Here is a 22,327-nt window from a genome sequence, read left to right on the forward strand (position 1 = left end):
GCATACATTCAACACTTAACAAACGAAGCAATCGTTGTGAATTTATTCTCGTGAAAAGTGACGTAATAAAACTCTGGTTCTCGTGCGGTGTCATCAAACGATGTTTTTTGGCCTTTGTCCAAGCTCTGCCGGGGCGATACTTTATAATAATATATTACAATTTGTGTTGGTTCCAATTTACTGATAGTGTCGCTCCTCGCACTTATATTTGCACCAATTAAAATCCATAATAATCGCGGTTTATCAGCATTTAGATCAGTGGTTACCAAACTTTATCTACTCGCGTACCACTTTTTGGTTCAAGCAGCGTTCTCAAACCACCTACATACTAAACTACTAAAGGCTCGTGAACAACTCATTTTAAATAGTGAAATTAAAAACCGCACGCACACCTATTCACACGTGGATTCATCGCGTCATAATAGCGATTGTTTGACCTGGGAATTGATTACGTCATAATAGCAGTTCACACGTTGATTATTTGCGTCATATTAGCGATTGTCCCCTTGATTATTTAGCCTGCAGGTGCTTAAAAACAGGTTGAATATTTGCCTTTTCATGCGCATAAGTAAAGATAGGCTTGCAAAAATATTCTGTACAAGCGTAAAGCAACGCCTAGGTTTAAAAAGTTAGGAACACCGGTGTAGGGAATATAGCATAGAATGTCACGCTCTACGTAATTTATGTGGATTAAAATAATGCTTACGACAATCACTAAAAGATCATTTGCGATCGTTTGGTGTGAACTTAATAAGGTGCTCGCGTACCACCTGGGAGGCCTTCGCATACCATAGTTTGGGAAGCACTGATTTAAACTAATCATCAGAAACAGAAATCATACAAAAACTACAGATCGTATGGGAGCAAATAAAACACGATTGTTTACCAACAATCTCGTTTGTGATGGAACAATCGTAATGGTTTATCAAAGGTATTCTGACGTAAATAATCGTTACATTAACATGCGTAAATCTGCAACAATGTTTCCTCTGTTTATATTAATTTAGATACGTCTTTTTAATAATGTAGTGTTAGTTTTAATTTACCGCGTAAAATAGAATATATATATTCGTGTGCACAACCAATAAAGGGAGTGTTTTATCGCGTCAGAGATAAACGTGGACTAGACGTAAATATGACAGCCCCCTTTTGAACGCGCTGGTTGCGCCACTGTATATATTATGATTCTTTTGTGCCATGCATGTATATATGTAGGGTAGGAGGTTATAGTTTTACAAGTGGTCAAAATACAGTAATAATAACTAGTTAATTGCAATGCACTTATATTAAGAATAGTAAGTGCAGTTAACCCTATTAAAATAAATGTAAACAATAAACATGTTATTAACTGATGCAGTAATAAGTTCTGCTGGTACTGTGGCACAGCTGGTTAGCGCCCCTGCCTCCAACCCAGAGGTAATGGGTTCAAGGCTCATCGCTGCTAGGATTGTGGGCTTATGTGCATTTGGGCAAGACACTTAACGGCAATTGCTCCAACCCAGTGGTCACTAATGGGTTGTCCAAATTATCAGTCATACATAAAAAAGAAAAAACTCAAAAAGAACCCACAAAGTAACATACATAGTAACCACTGGCATAAAGTTACGGGGTTGCAGGGTTGCCTGGCAACCCTTTGATTTTCTCCAGACTAATAATGCGTAAGGAATAACGTTCGACCAAACATAGACGCTTATTACTGCGAACAATTTGGAACAAACTTCGTTTACGTTCGTTAAAATATGTCAATACTGATGCGTCATTCACTACACAAGTGCGTTCAACTGGTATTTAAACTCCTGTTTGCTAAATAATTCACGTGTGAATCGCTATTATGACGTAAATAATCAACTTGTGAATTGCTATTATGTTGAATTAATTGCCAGATTCAAACAACCGCTATTATGATGCAATGAATCCACGTGTGAATCCCTACTATTTCGTAATAAACATGCTGCTTGCCTGAGGAAAACATTGTATATAAATATAAAGCAGTGTTGAAAACGATTCAGGCAGTTTATTTCCGAGATATTTCGTTCTGGAAACCTACTATTTCCGACGGACAGGTCTTCGTTTGTAAGATAACCACACACTCAAGTGGAAATACATTTCCGTTTGTATGAGCGTTTACAAAGCACATATTTAAAGGGTTGCAAACCGAAAAGAAAGGGTTGCAAACCTTTTTTTTTGGGGGGGGGCTACCGGCGCGAAGACTTCTTTTTTTTCTGGTTTTTGCAACCCTAACGTTTAGTAAAACTTTACTCCTATGATGGTAACTCTTAAGCTTGAGGTGTAGAGAAGACAAGGTGTATGAACACCTGTGTTATAAAGACTGATGTATTGCGGCCATACGAGGATAAAGCAAGTTACATTCATTCATTCATTCATTCATGTACAGAACTATTCTGTTACAAATTTTGCGTCTATAGGTTAGAAGAATCACATTGCTAGCCGCACACTAGAAATTAGCCACATACTATAGCAGTTATAGCACTGTTATCACTATAATGTAGGATACTGTAAACAATTAATACGGAAACAGGAACAATAGATTTATAAGCACAATCTAACAATTACTAAAACAGGCAATGGGCTACAGACAGTTATAGAATATCAACTTAGATTGCCACATATTGTTTGCTATTGTAACATATAACAGGTAACCTGAAGATTAATTTAGTTTGAAAAACATACAGTTCAATAGTGTAAAATGGACCAAACAAATATATTAATACAAGTATAAAGTGTTAATTGCCGCATGAGGTCGCTTAACCACTTTATTTAGACTTTGATTATTGCTGGTAGTTACATACTGATTCATACAATATGACTGATTTGTGTATTATAATATTTGTTATGATTAGTATAAAATAACCAATCAATAAATGTTCTTGATGATACAAGAGTAGCCTACTTAATCAAATTTGCATTAAATTGCATTAATGTCAAAGGAGCTGAATGCAAGAGTTTTATTCTACATAAGTTTTACCTTTTGAGTGATATTTTTTCTTAATGGCTTTTGTACAAACGACTTCCACTGGGTTGAAGCCAATATTAGTAATATCAAATATAATGTATCATAAAAAACACACCTCAAAACTAGAAGTACATCAAACCAAGCAGACTTAAACATTAACATAATTTGAAATCTGTTTTTTTAGTTCAAAAAATTTAATAATTAAATTGTTGTGATAGATATTGAGCTAAGGAAATCTCATCATATAACATGTAAGGCATTGGTTATCAAATATCTTATGTTTACTTTCTGATACATTACTTCACAGAGCATTGGAAATTGCAAATAAAGGTTTGAAATTGATACAAGAAAAGAAATTTCAGAAATTGATGGAAAATTTATCTAAAAAAGTACAAGAAGCAATTCAGTCTTCACAGGTAGTTGTTTTGAGTAATTCATTAAAAATTTGTGATTTAGGCATTTCTGAATTTATATGTAATTTAGAAATGCCACAACTACAATATATATAGTAGGTTGGGGGAAGATGGGACACCTTTTCGTTCTATTATCTCGCTCTATTTGGTAGTAAACAAGAAACATTCAAAGATTTATAAAACTATATCCTCACGACTCTTTTAGACCATTGTTAATTGTTTAAAACACCTTCAAGACATTTAGATATTATGTGCTAAAGGTGTCCCATCTTCCCCCACCCTACTGTACATATATATATACTTGTTATTTTTAGAAAATCTTAGAAAACTAAAGTTTTATGTTTTTGTATTTAAAACAACTGTAAAGTTGGATTTAGTTGGTAGCGTACACAATGTAACATTATATTTTATTAGAAAAGTCAGTGGTAACTAATGGGTTGTCTAAAATTGTCATTGGGACAGTAAAAAAACAATAAAAATACCACCTGTGTTGCTGCGTCGGATGATAAATAAATTTCATTTGTTATCTACACCTGCTGTTAATACAGCTAACTAGTTAATAATTAAAAGTTCATGGAATAGTCAAATGTAAGTAGTTGGTAACACAAGTAAACCGTTGGACATTTTTATTGCTCTTATCATTTATAAATATTAAGTTGTTGCCAAGGAACCTTTGGTCTTAAAAATTGGTAGGCCCGATATTATATATATATATATATATATATATATATTTAATTGCTTTAAATTTTTTGTCAACCAAAATAAACTATTCCTTTGTATTAACAGTTTAAAAAATAACACACTTAGTTAATGCACATTTTTATAAATTATGATTAAGTAAGAACCTAATAAAGTGCTTCTCAATCACTTTATTAAAACAATCAATTTATTTTTTAAATTTAAAAAATGTTTTTCAAGACCAGATAGTTGAGGAAATAGTTTCAGTTTTACAAAAACAAAAATTCATTTTGGTTTTTGATTTTTTCATGGAACCAGATCCACACTTATGCAAGCATTGTTTAACACATTGTTGTCTTTATAAAACGATAAAACAATAATTCGTTGTACAAAACAATTATCCATATGTTTATACAATCAGTTTAAAAAACAGTAAATTAGTTTTCTTGTAAAATCCAATACCTTCACAAATATAGAATCCAAGCAACTGTAACGATGCACGAAGGTTAGTTTGCCACGTGAAACACTTATGTGGATTTGGATGTATGTCGCATCACATTGCTCTTTGTTTATCCATCGCGATTGGCACGAAACGAACATTGATGTTGAAATTGGATAATTTTAAATATAGTCGTAATGAAGGATGGGAAGCATTGTTTTTACCTTTGAGTGAAACTTGTGACGTTTCTTCACTTAATCTTACCAACGTTGCTGAATGGAAAGGTGAGATACATTCTCATACATATTCTGTGTTTACTATTTAATTTGGAATTTTTTCAAGTCAACATAGGTATTTAGGCACATATGTGTCAATATACATTCACTTTTTACAAACATTTTTTCCTGATTTTGTCCTAGGTTTCTCACCCAGACTAATTTTAAAGCAGCTTGGGCTATTGGTGCAATTATTATTTTTTACTTATACCTTTTATAACATAACTTTACTGTATAACACTATCTGGTTTGTTTTTTTTTAAATACAATTTTTTTATCCATTTATCAGAAGAGTGACCCTGTTTTACCTAAATGTTTGATTCTATAATTGTTGATTATCAACAATTATCAAATCAGGCTTTGATGTGTTCAGTAAAACGCAAATTAGTAGAAAATCATTAACAATAAATTACAGCAAATTGGCAGAATTAATCAATTTTTATAAATATGAATATTTTTACATCCTAATAAAGATGTCCTTAATGTTAAATTAGACAAAAAAAATAGGTTTATATATTTTTTTTAAACTTATGTATTTTTTTACAAATCTCAGGAAAAGGAGATTTGGAATTAACAAAAAATGACACTGTGGCAAAAATTACAATCAATACAGCTATTAATCCTAACAGTAAGTTTGCTGCTAACACCCTGCCACGTGATTTGATGGAAGATGTGAAAAAGTTTCATGCATATCCAGCACTATGGTATATTGGTCAAATTATGAAATACATTTTAAGATCAAAGCCAGAAATATCAAAGCAACTTTCTCAAAAATTAAATTCAACAAAAATTTATCCCCTTGTTGGGTAAGTAGTTTTGAATTTAATTTAATAAACAGGTCTTCTTTATCTTCCCGTGGACGGGCAATAACTGTTGTTTTAACATAGTTAGTTATTTAATACACCTCGTGCCCACTTTTGATTTGCTATATACATGTATGCAGCTTGATGGGTGATTTTTTTTATATGGCTAGCAATTTGAGAAGCCCATTACTGGCCATTTGGTTGGAAAAATTGCTGTTGAGTGTTTTTATTTTATATATATTTTATTTTAAGTTTTAATTTGGTTTCGTTTTAGCATCCAGGTACGAAGAACAGACAAATTAGTAAAAGAAGCAAAACTTGTAGCTTTGGAGAAATATATGCTTCATGTAAAGGAATGGTATGACAAGTATAAGTTGGAAAATATTGGAGTAAATGCCGACACCAAGTTTGTTAAAAGTGTTTACGTTGCTACTGATGATGATACGTTGCTGGATGAAGCTAAGAAAATGTAAGAAGAATGTAACTTGGTTTATCCTTGCGTGGCTGGAAACGTCGGTCATTATAACACGAGTGTTCTGTTTCATACACCTTGTGCCAGCTTACAAGTTACCATGAATGTAACTTTGTAGGTGATTTTTTTTGCAGGAATTTTGATGTTTTTTTTATGTATGAATGACAATTTAAACAGCCCATTAGTGACCACTGGGTTGGAGCAATTGTCGTTAAGTGTCTTGCCCATGGCCAACAATGGTAGCAGCGACGAGCCTTAAACCTATTACCTCTGGGTTGGAGGCAGGCGCGTTAACCAACTGTGCCATGGTGTTTGATATCTATGTATCTATGGTTAAATAACTTTTTTAATTTTAATCTTAATAAATGGCCGTAACTTAAACACAAAATCTAAAATTGTTCAAATATTAACAAATTCTGAAACTATATTTTTCTTACAGGTATCCAGATTATAATTTCATAAATGACAAATCCATAACTGCAGCTGCTAGTGTAAAGGAACGTTATTCTGTTGATGGTTTACTCGGAATATTAACAGATGTTCACATACTTACTCATTGTGATTATGTTGTTTGCACCTTTTCATCAAATGTAATTTTTCAATTAAGTATATGAATTTTGTTGTGTTAGTTTTAATTATATAGCAAAATACCAACTTTAATTTCAAATCCAATTTTGCTCAATGTAAAACTGATTTTGCAAATTTTAATATAACTTGTCAAAAGTACTCTCGACAAACTGTTGTCTTTTACTTTGGTATTTTTTTAAGGAGCTTCAAGCTAGGTTTAATTTTAGGAATAATAATATCATTTTATTTTAATTTTATTGTTTGTTGCATTACATTACCGAAATGACAAATTTATGAACGTAACTTGCTTTATCCACACCAATTGGACACATACTTTATCCACACCCAAGGACACATACACCCACAATGGTTGCAGCTACGAGTCTGAACCAATTACCTCTGGGTTAGAGGCAGGCACGCTAACTCTGCTATGGCACAAGACAAATATATTTATTTTGACATGCCTTTCTATCCATATACAAAAGTCAAATTATAATCATATTCTAACTTTTACTTTTATAAATAGGTATGTCGGCTTGTTTATGAGTTGATGCAAACCTTGCACATTGATGCAACTACAAGAGTTCACTCATTAGACAAGAGTTATTATTTTATTGGACAATGGATGCATCAACATATTGCTATATACAATTATACTAAAACTGCAGGTAATTATAGTAGTAACTTTATTTGTTTCTTTGATTACGGTAGCAAAGATTTAGAAATATTTTAAACAAAAAGCTAGAATATAGCAACAAAACAACAGCTGTTAAAACACGCTTACAGTTAAAAACATATTTACATTTAGTTGAAAGAAAATAAGCGTGGTTGCTACACCGAGCAGACAAACAAGCCGTTTATGCTTAATTATTTTCAAGTTAAACTTCTTATAGAAACAAAGGTGTTTAAAATAACTTGTGTGTGCCATAAGTTCACAGGAAATAAGTGTGCCAGGAAGCCAAGAAAGGAAGAAAAAGTACATAATCTGTCCTTTATCATCCCAACATTTTCAGTGAAAAATATCTAAAACTTTATAGATCAGCTTTAACTTTGTATCTAAACAGGAATGTCCTTTAAGTTTATTGGATAAAAATAATAAATATATATATACATGATAGTACATCGTATTAATATTTGCATTTTGTATGTAAATAAACACTGTTCCGATGCCATGGTTAATGCTACCACTATTATGTGTTAGTAGTTGTTGCTTTAACCCAGTAAGCATTAATGCTGTAAAAAGCCAAACAATAAAATAAGCACTTATGGTGTGTATGAAACTAAACATAAATGATTGAATGAATGAATGAATGTAACTTACTTTACCCTCGCGTGGTCGGAAAACGACAGTCGTTATCACACGGGTTTAACACCTCGTGCCAGCTTACAAGTTACCATGTATGTTATTTTGTAGGTGATTATTTTTTAAAGTTTTTTTCTTTTTTTAATTTATGGCTGATAATTTGGATAACTCATTAGTGACCACTGGGCTAGAGCAATTGCCGTTGAGTGTTTTGCCGAAGGACACATATGCCCACAATGGCAGCAGCGTAGAGTTTTGAACTTGTTATCTCTGGGTTACAGGCAGAGGCGGCCACGCTAACCGCTATACCACGGCGCCGGACACCAAAAATCTTTACCAGAATATAAATATAATATTTTTTTTTGTTTCCTTTTTTCCTTTTTTTTTAATATATTATTTGTCTGTATAGATACTAAAGAAATAAGTCTTAAAGCTGGTGATCATATTGGCGTTGACAATCGTGTAGAATGGGGAGTTACAACATGGCGGGGGACAAACTTACGAACATGGAAAACTGGAATATATCCATCGTATATAGCTCGTGAATACACTGAGGAATCTCCATATGATTTACTTGGATAAAATTGACCGAAAACTCTCACTGTATTTTCGTAAAAGATAACTGTATATGCACTACTCGAATAGAAAGAGAAAATGTCTTTAGCACGTAATGTATGTTTTTTTTACAAAAAATCATAACTTTTAACGGTGTTTTTATATCAATACTTTTTTGTTCCTTTATTTAAACTTCACTTAGTGTAATTATCTGTGTAGAACACTAAGTATGCATTTTTGTAGGTGTGTTGTGTTGCCCACAATGATAGCTTTAAACTATGCTGCGGTACCTTAAAAGTCACACGCTTAATATAGTAGGGTGGGGTAAGATGGGACGTTTTATTTTCTTTTCTCGGCCCACTTGGTTATAAAAATTTTTATAAAGAATTATATATCGGTAGAACCTGACTCTAAATGATCGTTGTTATCTGTTAAAAAACACGATTAGAAAATATGGGTTTTAGGTGCTAACGATATCCATCTTTCCCCACAGTACTGTATAACAATTAATATGTTGTTCCAGTCTACCACCTATTGAAAGCAATTTGATTGATTGTTGATCATATCTTTTTTTAGATAGTTTTGCTACTAAATACCTTCTCCACTTTTTTACTTAATCCGAATAAATGAATGTACTTCATCCGAGGAGATAAAAAATTATAAATAAAAACTATACAAATTTACCTGTTACACTTTTTTTTCAACTTATATACCGATTTACATCAATGCCTTACAGTTACAGGTGATGGACATTCATGCCAAAGTGTTTTTGCACTAGTTTTTTGCGCACACTTTTCTACAAATACCATAACAACTTGTATAACTAATTAAACTGTGTTTAAAGAGGATCTAAAGTCATATATTAGGGTGGGGAAAGATGGGACACCTTTTCATTTTATTTTCTCCTCCTATTTGGTTGCAAACATATTCAAAAAAATCCAAAAATATAAAATCGTTTCCTTACGGCTCCCATAAACTGTTAATTGTTAAAAACACGTTCAGGATATTTTAATATTATGAGCTAAACGTTTCCCATCTTCCCTTACCCAACGATATGCAGTTTTCAAATTACTGTTATTTGTATATCAATAAGTTCCGCCACTAGTGTTTGTAGGTTAAGCAGGCCAATGTTTTATAATCGAAAATAAATAATAATTACTCTATTTGTGTCTTCGATTATGGCAGCGAAGATTTATAAATATTTTAAACAAAAAAACTGAATATAGTGTGACGAGCCCCCTGGTGGTGGTGTGTATCGTAAGTTTTATCGTCCCTTCGTTTGTGTTCACACTGGATTGGCTGTGTTTATTCATGCATTTCGCGCTCGTTGCTTGCCCTTTGAAAATTCGGCATTCTTATTTTGTGAGTCGCGGTGAGAAGTCGTTTTTCCTCTAATAAACCGCTACAATAGCAACAAAACAGCAGTTGCTAAAACACGCTTACAGTTAAAAACATCTAGTAGACAAACGAGACATTTAAAAGTTTAACTTCTAATGGAAACAAAAGTGTGCGCAAAGACACGACCCGTACTTGTTCGGATATTTGCAAATACACAATTTTTGAAACTGATTATCCATTTGCGCAATAGAACCAATTAAGTATGAAAAAACTTATCACAATTGTAGCTTTAAACTGTGCAGTTGGACGTTGACATCCATAATATATTATGGTGGGGTAATGTGGGACATGTTTTCATTCTCGTTTATCGTCGCAGCAGTAAACAAGGACTTCAAAAAAGCGTTTGTAATTGGTTAAAACACGACAATGAAATACGGGTTTTATGTGCTAGCCTTATCCAACTTAACTAACTGACCTATATTTTTATTAAATATAGTAGGGTGGGAGGAAACGATACGCTTTTAGCATATAATCTTCAAATATCCTGATCATATTTTAAACAATTAACAACGGTGTATGATAGTCGTTAGCATACGATTTTATAAGTCTTTGAATGTTTTAAGTCTACAACCAAATTGGACGAGAAAATAGAATGAAAAGGGGTCCCATCTTCCCCCAACCTACCATATAACCCCCTAACTTAAGTATGAAGTGAACAACTGTATACAGAGTTGACAGCATTTATCATTACAAGGATAAACATCTCATCGCCCGTAATCTGGTGAATCCATCATCATACGTCATTGTCACCTTACGATACAAGGTTGACACCTCCAATGTACGAAACCTTTTTCTTTCCATTCACCACAGCACTATAGAAGCAATTGCTCTGCTCAGTTATCCGCATTACCTCAGTTTAGATTCACAAGCATCAAGCGACGAGTTATCAACGAAATGGTAAGCTGTATGCTGCTTATAGGGTTATTCTACATGTAGTAATGCTTGGATATCGTGTATGATAAGGATACGGTTAGAAGATGCTTGTTAACGACTGTTCGTAGTTGGAAAATGTTTACTTTAGGTAAAAGTTAAACATTGAAGTTTTCATTTCCTAATCGAAATCTTTTTTCAGTCTCTTCCAGAAGAACTTAAGAACGGTAAGTTATTCGATGTTTCATTAGTTTGCTTGTTTCTCATGTTTTAGATTTATTGTTAGTTTATCGTAACGCAGTGATTACGAGACTCGTAACCCGAAAGTATAAGATTCAAATCCCAACGCTGCTAGCAATATAAATGTTTGCCAATAAGCAAAAACTTGAACTGTCTCAAATTCAGTTTCTATTCCTTTTGATACCTGGCAGTCGCATTAAAACGAAATTGAAACGCGCTATCTAGACCGTGTCAGGCTACTGTATGGAAGGGTGGGGAAAGATGGGATGGACAAGTCGTAAGATGTGTTGCCTCGCCACGCGAGGATAAAGCAAGTTAGATTTTATTTAAACGATGATGGTGTTTTATATAGAGTGCACCGCTGCGTTCGAAATATTCACCAAAGATTCTACCGATGGTAAACTGGGTGCTGATGAACTTGGAAAAGTCATGAGAATGTTAGGACAATCACCAAGCGACGATGAGGTCCAGGAAATCATCCGTGACTTTGCTGAAGGTAAGCTGAGTTTTATGGCTCGAGCCAATACTATATGGAAAAGAGTTTGTGCACAATTTTCTTACAATTGTTGAAGTAATAAGTGTTAATAATTTAAATTTAAACTATTGGTTGTTAGTGTACCGTCTCTTCAACTTTCCACTTTATTTATTTAACAGCGTAATCGTTTCATCAAATTTTTCACTGTAGTTTATTCTCGCTTTTTTGTTATTTTTTGTTCAACGTGCTGTATAGTGCTATGAGTGAGATTGGATACCGTTAGTACACGAATCCCTTATTTCCTGATCGCGTTTTTAACAATTAACAACATTGTGATAATACGATACATGTAACTCTTTGAATGTTCTTCGTTTACTATCAAACGGAACGAGAAATAGAATAAAGACATGTACCATCTTACCCCAACCTATTATATCTAATACAATGTTGCTTTTAGGTGATACACTGGCGTTGGATGAATTTCTTGATTTTATGGCAAAGCAGTTGAATGGTGGGCAAGACAAACGCGAAGAAGATTTGAGCAAAGAATTTAAATTACTTCTGAAAGAAACCTTCCGTTGGTATGACACTGACGCCGATGGTATTATCAGCTGGAGTGAACTTAAGGTAACATAATATATATATAGCAGAGTGGAGGGGAGATGGGACACCGTTAACACATTATATCCAAATACCCTGATCGTGTCTAAAACAACTAACAATTATCTATGGGAGTCGTGAGACTACGGTTCTACATTTCTGTGAATATTCTTTGTTTACTACCAAATGGGTCAGGAAAAAAGAAACGACAATATGTCCCGTCTTTTCCACCCTCCTACATTAATATCTGTCCCTTCGATTACGATACAAAAGATCGAATTAAGTAAAAACAATGAAAAGTATCTTTAATGAAAAAACATGCTTTAAGTTATTGATATACTAAAAAGTGCCAATATGAGTTACAAGTTTAAAATATTGTAAAAAGAGAAAAAAATATTGTGAACTTCCACAGAAACTTAGATTATAGCTGCATCACTTTAAATAAATATTAACCGTTAGACGGCGCTAAAGAACACTGGAGAGAAAATCGAAGATTGGGAAATCGATGAACTCATGAAGGACGGAGATGAAAACATGGATAAACATATTGATTTTGATGGTTTGTTATTTTAACCGTGTACATCTCTTTACTTAATTTGTATGTTTATTTGAATTTGCGGCTCGCACAATCAATTTTGCAATTAGTGTAAAATTTGGGTCTTTCACACAGCGATAACTTCGTGGTATCTTAAAAGTTAAAATAAAAATTTAAAATGTACAGTACTGTTACTACATAAGTATAATACCGTTAGCACACAATAACATATTCTTTGAATGTGTTTTGAACACCTAACAATGTTTTTTTTATTGTAGCGAGGTTACTGTTATAACATTCTGTAATTATTCTTTGTTTATGCTACTACTAAATAGGATGAGATTAACCGACCCTATTATGAGCATTAGTCATGAAAAGCTGCAGTATGCCATACTGACACGACCCCTGTAAAATAATATTTTATTTTTCAGAATGGATCAACATGATGAAGGAATTGGAAGGCCAAATACAATGCTAATGTTTCGCTGTAAATACCATGCATTTCACAGTGTTTTGCACAATTTTGTTTTGAGTAATGTTCATTACAATAAACTTAAAACGTATACGTTTTATTGAACAATGCGTCAATAGATTTAAACTAATCTCAACGTGAACGAAAATATCAACAGAAATAAATAGTTGGAATGGTTACAAAATAAAACAAAACTTTAAAATAAATGACTCCTATTCATGGCTATTGTTGTTCAGCGCTTGTCTTACAACGGGGTTTCGTTCGTTATAAACAGATTTCGTTTTTGATTTTCGATTATAAGTAAACTTCGGTCTTTCTTCGACTGCTAGTTTAGGCGGAGTTGGTTTAATCGATTTCTCTTCATTACTAGATAAATTTTCATTCAGTCTCCACTTTCGTATCTCCGCCGTTTTCGTATTTTCATCATCAGCTGGTACGGTAGAACTGCTGCGTTTAGATCGCAGGCCTGTGTCGACTCTCTTCTTTTGATCCATTATTTTCTTGATCCGTCGCTTGGCGAGGTCAGATATAAACTCATTGCTCATTGGATCGTGAATTGGGATTTGAGGCTTCTTAACCTTTTTTACTGTATTAGAACGCGGTGGAGCCTTTTTACCAGTACGTACCCAGGTATTGTACATTTTCCTTTCTTTATCTGCGGCTGCGTCTTTCTTCGCGGATGCAACTGGTTTATTTTGTGTTTCAGATTCTGATTTACGGACATCAGTACCAGCACTAGTAGAAATATCAAACATTGATGGTTTCTTGTTTGTTACTTCCAAGAATTCCTTTAGAAAATTACCAGTTTTTGATCCGGTACCATCATTGCTCATCAAGGGCTCACGAGCAGACAGATTACTTCCAAAACTCGCTTCATTTTCTTTTAATATCGTCACATCACCACTTTCGAAATCTATTTTCACCGGAACAAGATTGTCTTCCCGGAAGTTAAAAGAAACTTTAGTAGGAGCTGACTTGGGTCGGATTTTTTTCTCTGGTAACATTTTCATTGAACTTATACTGTTTGCTGAACTTCGTAAATCGGAAAACTTTACGCTGTTGCTTGCCTCTTCTTTCCTGTCTTCTGTACGGAGAAAAATGTAAATATAAATATAATGTTTAAATAGATGAAAATGTAACACCCCGGGTGTTGGGTAATGGGCCAATCTTGACCTAAATCCTAGGAACCATGGCGTGTCACGTCGCAGGTCCTCACCAACATAGAATAGAATATATAGCTGATACAGTAAAACCCAAACGATAGACAAATCAAAGAAGTAAAATTAAGTATGACGTCGGGTTTTTATAGAACCGAGCATTTTAAGCTTTATTTATTTTTTATTTTATAAAGATGCATCCAACGTTATAAAGCACTGCAAGGGGTCAGATTACTTTCGGCATTTCTTTGTGATGCTTAAACTAAAACGGTTTCGTATATATAGCAGGGTGGGAAAGATGAGACACTTTGTCATTCTGTTTTTTTTGTTCTATTCGGTAATAAACAAAGTTTTTTTGTCCCCATTCCAAAGAATTATAAAACTATATCCTCACGACTCCCATAGACCGTTGTTAATTGTTTAAAAGACAAATCCGGATATTTGGATGTTATGTGCTAAAGATTTCCTATCTTCTTCCACCCTACTATAACAACCTATAAAGACAAAATTTATATCCAAACCATCAACAGCACTCACCCGTGCATTTAACCTCACATGATGATCCAATGCTTGCTTTATGCGCTTCTTTACGTCGTCGCAGAAGTATTTCCCTGAGATTTCATAAATATTAAACAAATATATATTAGGGTGGGAGAAGACCAATAGTATTCAAATATTCAGATCGTCTTGTAAACAATAAACAACGGTCTATGGGAGTCGTGAGAATACGGTGTTATGACTCTATCAATGTTCTTTGTTCACCACCAAATGAGATAATAGGACGGGAAAATGGATTCAAAAGGTGTCCCATCTTCCCCACTTTACTATACCTATAAATAAAATATTTTACCGATTTTTTCTCTTTTTCCACTTTTCATATTCAATCTGCGCTTCTTCTCTTTTATTTTCTCGCTCATTAAACTCGTTCATCAACTTTTCTCTCTTCACTCGATTTTTCCTCGTGTCATAAATTCGTCGTTGTCTTTCCAGTTGGTTCTTACGCTTCAGCCACTCAGCAATGGCCGGGTTGTCCGTGTTTTTCAGTTGGTGGTCGGAGGCCTAAAACATGTTTTGGATTATTGAAAATATTCATAAAATAAACCGAGGACAAACAGCTTTCCAGGGTGACAAGGGTTCGTTCTGTATTCAATCAAAATATCATTGAATTTGATTTAGAAATATTTTAAACGAAAAGACAGTATAGCGACAAAACAATAGTTGTTGAAACACACTTACAGTTATTTACAAATATATTTGAAAGAAAATAAGCGCGGTCGCTACACCTAGCAGACAAACAAGCCACCTACGTTCATAAACCACTTAAAATTATTGTACTTGCCTTTATCTGTGGTTTAGGGTCGGAATCTTCAGGCACCCAGCTACACTTTATGGATGCACTACCCGGTCTTACTTGCGGTCCATTCTTTATAGTTGACGGAGGGGAATTTTTCGTGCTAGTAACTTTTGGTGGTGTCGGTGTTTTTAAGCTCATACCATTCTCCGTGTCTTCTTCTGTGCGATTGGGCAGAGTTTGAGTTGTTTTTTCCCGTGTTTTCCTGCGCAAGGGTGCTGATTTAGGTCGAACTGGTCTGATTGGTCGTGATCGAATAGGAGAGGGCACAAGTGTAACCTGATTCCCTTTATAAAAATAACTAGCGCCCTGCTGTTTAGTTTGAAGGGTGTTAAGCAGAGACATAAGGTACGAATACGAAAACATTTCTCCGGGCAGATTCAATTTGTTACTAGAATTCAGGAAATCTTTCCGTGTGGATTTTTTCGACATTGTCGGGCCGACCTTTATCTGGCTTTTAGATTTCCTTCTTTCTTTTTGAGTGTGAGGGGTTTGGTTTAGACGTACGTGTTTTTTGCTTGAGGAATCCGGTGCACGACTGCTGTCTTTCAAAATACTTTTTGTTGTCGGAGCTTTGTTGTCAGGCCCCAGTTGTTTCGTTTCTTGCGTTTTGATTGACTGATCCAAAGATGAGCCTTGCTTTATACTCACTTTGCGTGCTGGAGGCGGTTTCGTGCTCGGATTTGAATTTGCCGACTGAGTAACGTTTGATCCCATGGTGCGGTCGTCACTTTCTCGCTCGGCTATTTTTCGCAAGTCTTTTACGAGTCTACGAATTGCTCGCTTTGCTTGGGCTTCGTTTACAGAAGTTGTGCAAACAGAAGAATTAATTTGTAAACTTTTCTCACCGTTTACGTGTGGCTGAATTTTGATTTTCTTTCCTCGTTTACATCGACTACTAGGGGTCTTGTTTTGTTTGCTTATTTGCTTGTTCAAACCAGTGTGAATACACTGTTTGTACAAATCAAGATTTTCTGTGTAATGCTGGTCCAAAAAGCGGTGCAATAGAAACTCACGAGCTTTACTTTCTGTTAAATGCAGTAACGCTGCGTCTTTGTTTTCTGAATAATAAAAACCACAAAGTTACTTTCTGTATTAAAATATTTTTGTCTTGCCCTAGAAGACATACGCCTACAATTGACCCAAGCGAGTTTTGAATAAACATCGTTTGGTTACATTGTGAGCGCTCAAACCACTCTGTCACGACGAGAACATTGAAACACAGCGTTTGTGAAATGTAATCGAAAACGATATAATTATTGAATGAACGTAACTTGCTAAATTCTCGAGTAGCCGGAAACGACAGTCGTTATAACACGCGGGTGTTCAAACAGTTCGTGCTAGCTTACGACTTACCAAATTTGTTACTTTGTCGGTGATTTTTTATTTGTGTTTGAAAAACCATTGGTGACAACAGGGTTGGAGTAATTGCCGTTAAATGTCTTGCCCAAGAAAGCGTACACCCACAATGGTAGCAGCACCGAGTCTTGAGCTCTTTAACTCTGGGTTAGAGGCATGCGTGCTAACCACTTTGCCACGGCGTCGGGCTCTATTAACATGATAAACAGATGAGAAATAGCTTACCTATGTGCTTATCTTGTGTTTCTTCTATCGTGCCTTCCCAGGTAGAAATACTTGAAACACTTGTTGATGATGAACTGCTATATTTATATTTCGTTTTTTCCACGACTGTGTCAACCATTGAACTGCTACTGGTGTTACTTTGTGATTCGGACAGATTTGAATTATTTATCTCAGTCGACTGTTTTCCTGAACTTGTATTAGAAGATAGTTCGTCTGATTTTTTAAATATCTTCGGTTGGGAATTTAGTGCAGAATCGTCCGTTGTTGAGTTACCGTCACTTGTATCAGTTTTAGTGTGAGGTTTATTTCCTAAAATTGTTTGCAGCAGTACAACGCCCTTTTCACTCAGTGGCACATCAGTAGTTTCTTCTTTTCCTTTTGTAAAAATATTTATAATAACGACTTTATTTGTCTCTTCGATTACGGTAGCAAAGATTTAGAATTAATTTAAACAAAAAGACGAATATAGCGAAAAAACAACAGTTATTAAAACTAGTTAAAAGCATATTTTCAATACTAAATATAATAGCGCGTAATTATATTAAAATAACATCGTAATATAAACTAGAAACCAAATAAAATAAAATAACAAAGAAAAACTATCAACAAACCAACTGTCGTTATAACACGCTCGAATAAAAACTATACTCGAGGAAAATATTTAAAACCGTGGCTTCTTTATCTCCACATATACTACAATAAACAATGTGATACCGGTATATTGACAGTCTGACAGACTAGCCTAACTCAAACACTACTTTAGCTTCTATATAAACCTTAATACATTACGTGACCACAAAACCGCCTTTCTGGGGATTTTTCGTACCGATGTTTTTAAGTCTTAATTTAAGCTAAAAGGCGACCTGAATAGATTGCGAAACATTGGTTCAAAAATAGCTTAACTTACGTTGTTGTGCTGTCGCAATAGTTTCAGCATTGCTTGAAGCAGTTTGATCGTGCGTTGAATCTAACCCACACATCGTCATGTTACACTTGACGACCACTTGATCACGTGATACGTTGTTTTCTTCGTTACCCAAGACGCTATACGTATTCACAGATTTGTTTTGTCCTGTTGCGTGACTCGAATTGTTAAGTGTTCCATTGTATTTAAGTGGTAAGCGAGCACGAGCAAACAAAACAAACCAAACAAACCAAACAAACCAAACAAACCAATGCAAGTCTGAACGTTGCCTATGGTAGTTAATGTTTAAGATTCGTTTAAGTTATATAACAACAGTATAAGCATTAATACAATATTTATCTCATATACTGCCTGGCCGAACATTTTTTATAATAACACAAACTCCTTTCTTTCATGCACTAACGATATTCTCGGTTTCCAAGTCTAATATATAGTTTGATGTATTCTTTAATCTCATTTTTTAAAGAGTTTAACATGACCGGTTTGCTTTAGCTACGAAGCTTGCTGTCATTAAAATGCTCGGGTCACTTCAACAGGTTTGGCTCCCATGGCAACTAACCTAAATACACACACCAGGCTTTGTCATTCACTCCATGATGGGCGTGTTATGACATGGAGGCCACTATTCAATTACGAGTGTCAACATAATCACGGATTTAAACAAAAGATTAATAGTGATTAAAATTCACATACTGAAACGAAACGCTTTGCTAGTTTTATATTACACTTTATGGGAAGCTTTTAGGGTGATCAGTTATTGTCCGTTGCCGTGGTACTTTGCCGGACCATACCGGATTCGAGGCTCGATGCCGCTATCAATGTGGGTATACCCATCAATGCTCTGACGCAGTGGTCACTATAATCTGTCAGGTTTTTAGCAATAAACACGAAAATATTTATCCACAAAGCTACGTATGTGGTTACTCGTAAACGACACGAGTTGTGTTATAACGACTGTAGTTTATTCGTTCGAAAAGTTACCTTTACGGTGGACATTTAATCATGAGTTCTCACCACATGCATACTTTACTATATTACTATATAGTAGGGTGTGGGAGATGGGACACCTTTAGCACATAATATCCAAATGTCCTGAAAGAGTTTTGAACAATTAACAATGGTCTATGGGAGTCGTTAGGATCCACAGAAATAAAAAAAGAGTAGAACGCGCAACTGCCCAAAACCGTGATGTATTCTTTTTTCTATTCACGTGACCGCCAACTCCGTCCCCATTTTCCTTCGTCTCCATTGTAAAAGATAGGCGTATATAGTATTTTTGGAAGGTTTTAGCTGTTTATTTTAAAAACTACACCAACTATTCAAGTTTAATAGGCCAGTTTAGTTATTTGGTAGGTTAACGCTTACAGTTTACCACTTGTTTAGGAATTTTAATTATTTAAAAATATTAATTAAAAATTTCAAACAAACGGTTTGTTAGAAATATATATACATTAGAAAATAGTTGTTTTACACTATAACTTTAAATTAAGTCAAAAAAACGAAGAAAAACTACATAAAACGTCATCGACTCCATTATGACTACAATAGTAAACGGGAACGACCTGCGAAAGAGAGAGAGTGTATCACCTCTCTCTTATGCCGACATTAGAGATGCGTGTTCTATTCTTTTTTATTTCTGTGGCGAGAACTAGCTTGTGACGTATCACACTTACGTCACTCCTACTTATATAGAAACATACATAATTTATATTTATCGCTTTGGTTGGAATATATGGTTTGTATAAATGGAAATAGCATAGTGTCTTTATGTTTCTTTAGACAACAAATTTTGCGGCGATTACTTCAACGCTGTGGTTCCGTATCGGCTGTCTAAATACAGAAATAAATCACTCAAATTACTTACAAAGTTGCATATTCTGGAATTCCGTTTGTATATTTTGTTACTCATGCTTCATTTTAAATTAAATAAACGCAAAAATGAATGCCTGGTTTTGTGTGACTTGATAAAGTAAAAAATTTTTTGGCAACACTCAGTCATAGGGGGTTTTATGAATACGTCATGAGTGACAGCGTTTCCACTGGTTAATGCTTTAACGCTCAGGCTGGAAGCTTTCCGAAAATCCCCTTAGTATGACGTACTTAGATATTTCTATGAGGTCGTCGAGCGTGTCGATGTTATTGCGCAATTTTATTTAACTGTTTAGTGTTATTTAAAAGTTTGAGGTAGGCCTGGAGCATATTTGTTGTTTCGTGTTATTTAAAAGTTTGAGGTAGGCCTGGAGCATATTTGTTGTTTCGTGTTATTTAAAAGTTTGAGGTAGGCCTGGAGCATATTTGTTGTTTCGTGTTATTTTAAAGTTTGAGGTAGGCCTGGAGCATATTTGTTGTTTCGTGTTATTTTAAAGTTTGAGGTAGGCCTGGAGCATATTTGTTGTTTCGTGTTATTTAAAAGTTTGAGGTAGGCTTGGAGCATATTTGTTGTTTCGTGTTATTAAATTGTTTAGTTATAAGTTGGAGGTAGGCCTGGAGCATTTTGTTGTTTTGTGTTATTAAATTGTTTAGTGTTATTTTAAAGTTGGAGGTAGGCCTGGAGCATATTTGTTGTTTCGAGTTATTAAATTGTTTAGTGTTATTTTAAAGTTGGAGTAGGCCTGGAGCATATTTGTTGTTTCATGTGATTTTAAAGTTGGAGGTAGGCCTGGAGCATATTTGTTGTTTCGTGTTATTTCAAAGTTGGAAGTAGGCCTGGAGCATATTTGTTGTTTAGTGTTATTTTAAAGTTGGAAGTAGGCCTGGAGCATATTTGTTGTTTCGTGTTATTAAATTGTTTAGTGTTATTTTAAAGTTGAAAGTAGGCCTGGAGCATATTTGTTGTTTCGTGTTATTTCAAAGTTGGAAGTAGGTGGCATATTTGTTGTTTAGTGTTATTTTAAAGTTGGAAGTAGGCCTGGAGCATATTTGTTGTTTCGTGTTATTTTTTAGTTATAAGTTGAAAGTAGGCCTGGAGCATATTTGTTGTTTAGTGTGATTTTAAAGTTGGAGGTAGGCCTGGAGCATATTTGTTGTTTCGTGTTATTTCAAAGTTGGAAGTAGGCCTGGAGCATATTTGTTGTTTAGTGTTATTTTAAAGTTGGATGTATGCCTGGAGCATATTTGTTGTTTCGTGTTATTAAATTGTTTAGTGTTATTTTAAAGTTGAAAGTAGGCCTGGAGCATATTTGTTGTTTCGTGTTATTAAATTGTTTAGTGTTATTTTAAAGTTGGAGGTAGGCCTGGAGCATATTTGTTGTTTAGTGTTATTTTAAAGTTGGAGGTAGGCCTGGAGCATATTTGTTGTTTAGTGTTATTTTAAAGTTGGAAGTAGGCCTGGAGCATATTTGTTGTTTAGTGTTATTTTAAAGTTGAAAGTAGGCCTGGAGCATATTTGTTGTTTCGTGTTATTTAAAAGTTTGAGGTAGGCCTGGAGCATATTTGTTGTTTCGTGTTATTAAATTGTTTAGTGTTATTTTAAAGTTGGAAGTAGGCCTGGAGCATATTTGTTGTTTAGTGTTATTTTAAAGTTGGAGGTAAGCCTGGGGCATATTTGTTGTTTAGTGGTATTTTAAAGTTGGAGGTAGGCCTGGAGCATATTTGTTTTTTCGTGTTATTCATTTATTTAGTGTTATTTTAAAGTTTAAGGTAGGCCTTGAGCATATTTCTTGTTTATATAAGAGTTTAATGTTTTGTATGCAATATATATATTATGTCAATACCGATGCGTCATTCACGACACAAATGCGTTCAACTGGTATTTAAACTCCTGTTTGCTAAATAATTCACGTGTGAATCGCTATTATGAAGTCAATAATCAACGTGTGAATTGCTATTATGTCGTAATCAATTGCCAGGTCAAACAATCGCTATTATGACGCAATGAATCCACATGTAAATCCCTACTAATTCGTAATAAATATGCTGCTTGGCTGAGGAAAACATTGTATATAAATATAAAGCAGTGTTGGAAACCATTTAGGCAGTTTATTTCCGCGATATTTCGTTCTAGAAACCTACTATTTCCGATAGACGGGTCTTCGTTTGTAAGACAACCGCACACTCATGTGGGCTTGACGAAAGGCGCATGCGACATAGCAACTGTGACGTCACTGGTGGGACAATCGGATTTGACCGTTTCTCATTACACGGACTCGCTGAAATTTTAATTTGTCTCATCCCTAAGTATTTCTGAATACGTTTACGTTTGTATGAGCGTTTAAAAAGCACATATTTAAACGGTTGCAAAC

General features: G+C 34.5%; 3 protein-coding genes across 5 annotated transcripts in view; 2 read left to right on the forward strand and 1 right to left on the reverse strand.

The window, feature by feature from the left end:
- The window catches only part of LOC100186705 (alpha-(1,6)-fucosyltransferase-like), an 11,288-nt gene extending 1,646 nt beyond the window's left edge, over positions 1-9,642 (forward strand). Inside the window, exons 4-10 of one of the 2 annotated variants that reach the window (XM_009860514.3) lie at positions 3,282-3,390; positions 4,542-4,788; positions 5,333-5,585; positions 5,857-6,051; positions 6,494-6,644; positions 7,148-7,289; positions 8,334-9,640. In XM_009860514.3, coding sequence (XP_009858816.3) covers positions 3,282-3,390; positions 4,542-4,788; positions 5,333-5,585; positions 5,857-6,051; positions 6,494-6,644; positions 7,148-7,289; positions 8,334-8,506 — 1,270 coding nt within the window. In that variant the 3' untranslated portion in view covers positions 8,507-9,640. Of the gene's footprint in view, positions 1-3,281; positions 3,391-4,541; positions 4,789-5,332; positions 5,586-5,856; positions 6,052-6,493; positions 6,645-7,147; positions 7,290-8,333 lie in introns of both variants that reach the window. The other variant, XM_026834805.1, reaches the window with a different exon arrangement.
- Positions 9,643-10,685: 1,043 nt separating this feature from the next.
- LOC100184313 (troponin C, body wall muscle) lies at positions 10,686-13,275 on the forward strand. The gene is made up of 6 exons (XM_002124270.4): positions 10,686-10,774; positions 10,950-10,974; positions 11,340-11,483; positions 11,920-12,089; positions 12,522-12,621; positions 13,029-13,275. Exons 1-6 carry the CDS (start codon positions 10,772-10,774, stop codon positions 13,073-13,075), a joined length of 489 nt encoding a protein of 162 aa, XP_002124306.1. The 5' UTR covers positions 10,686-10,771; the 3' UTR covers positions 13,076-13,275.
- Positions 13,151-18,351, reverse strand: LOC101243021. 2 transcript variants are annotated; one of them, XM_004226116.4, is made up of 6 exons: positions 18,069-18,351; positions 17,162-17,536; positions 15,566-16,638; positions 15,077-15,285; positions 14,764-14,837; positions 13,151-14,153 (listed from the first exon to the last, which is right to left on the reverse strand). In XM_004226116.4, the coding sequence occupies exons 1-6, from the start codon at positions 18,145-18,147 to the stop codon at positions 13,282-13,284; spliced, it is 2,682 nt and encodes an 893-aa protein (XP_004226164.1). In that variant the 5' UTR covers positions 18,148-18,351; the 3' UTR covers positions 13,151-13,281. The 2 variants fall into 2 exon arrangements, with proteins under 2 accessions (XP_004226164.1, XP_026690601.1); XM_026834800.1 differs by lacking the exons at positions 17,162-17,536; positions 18,069-18,351 and adding an exon at positions 16,934-17,124.
- Between the last annotated feature and the right edge of the window lie 3,976 nt (positions 18,352-22,327).

This window comes from Ciona intestinalis, chromosome 6 (assembly GCF_000224145.3).
Source record: "Ciona intestinalis chromosome 6, KH, whole genome shotgun sequence".
NCBI classification, from domain to species: Eukaryota; Metazoa; Chordata; class Ascidiacea; order Phlebobranchia; family Cionidae; genus Ciona; species Ciona intestinalis.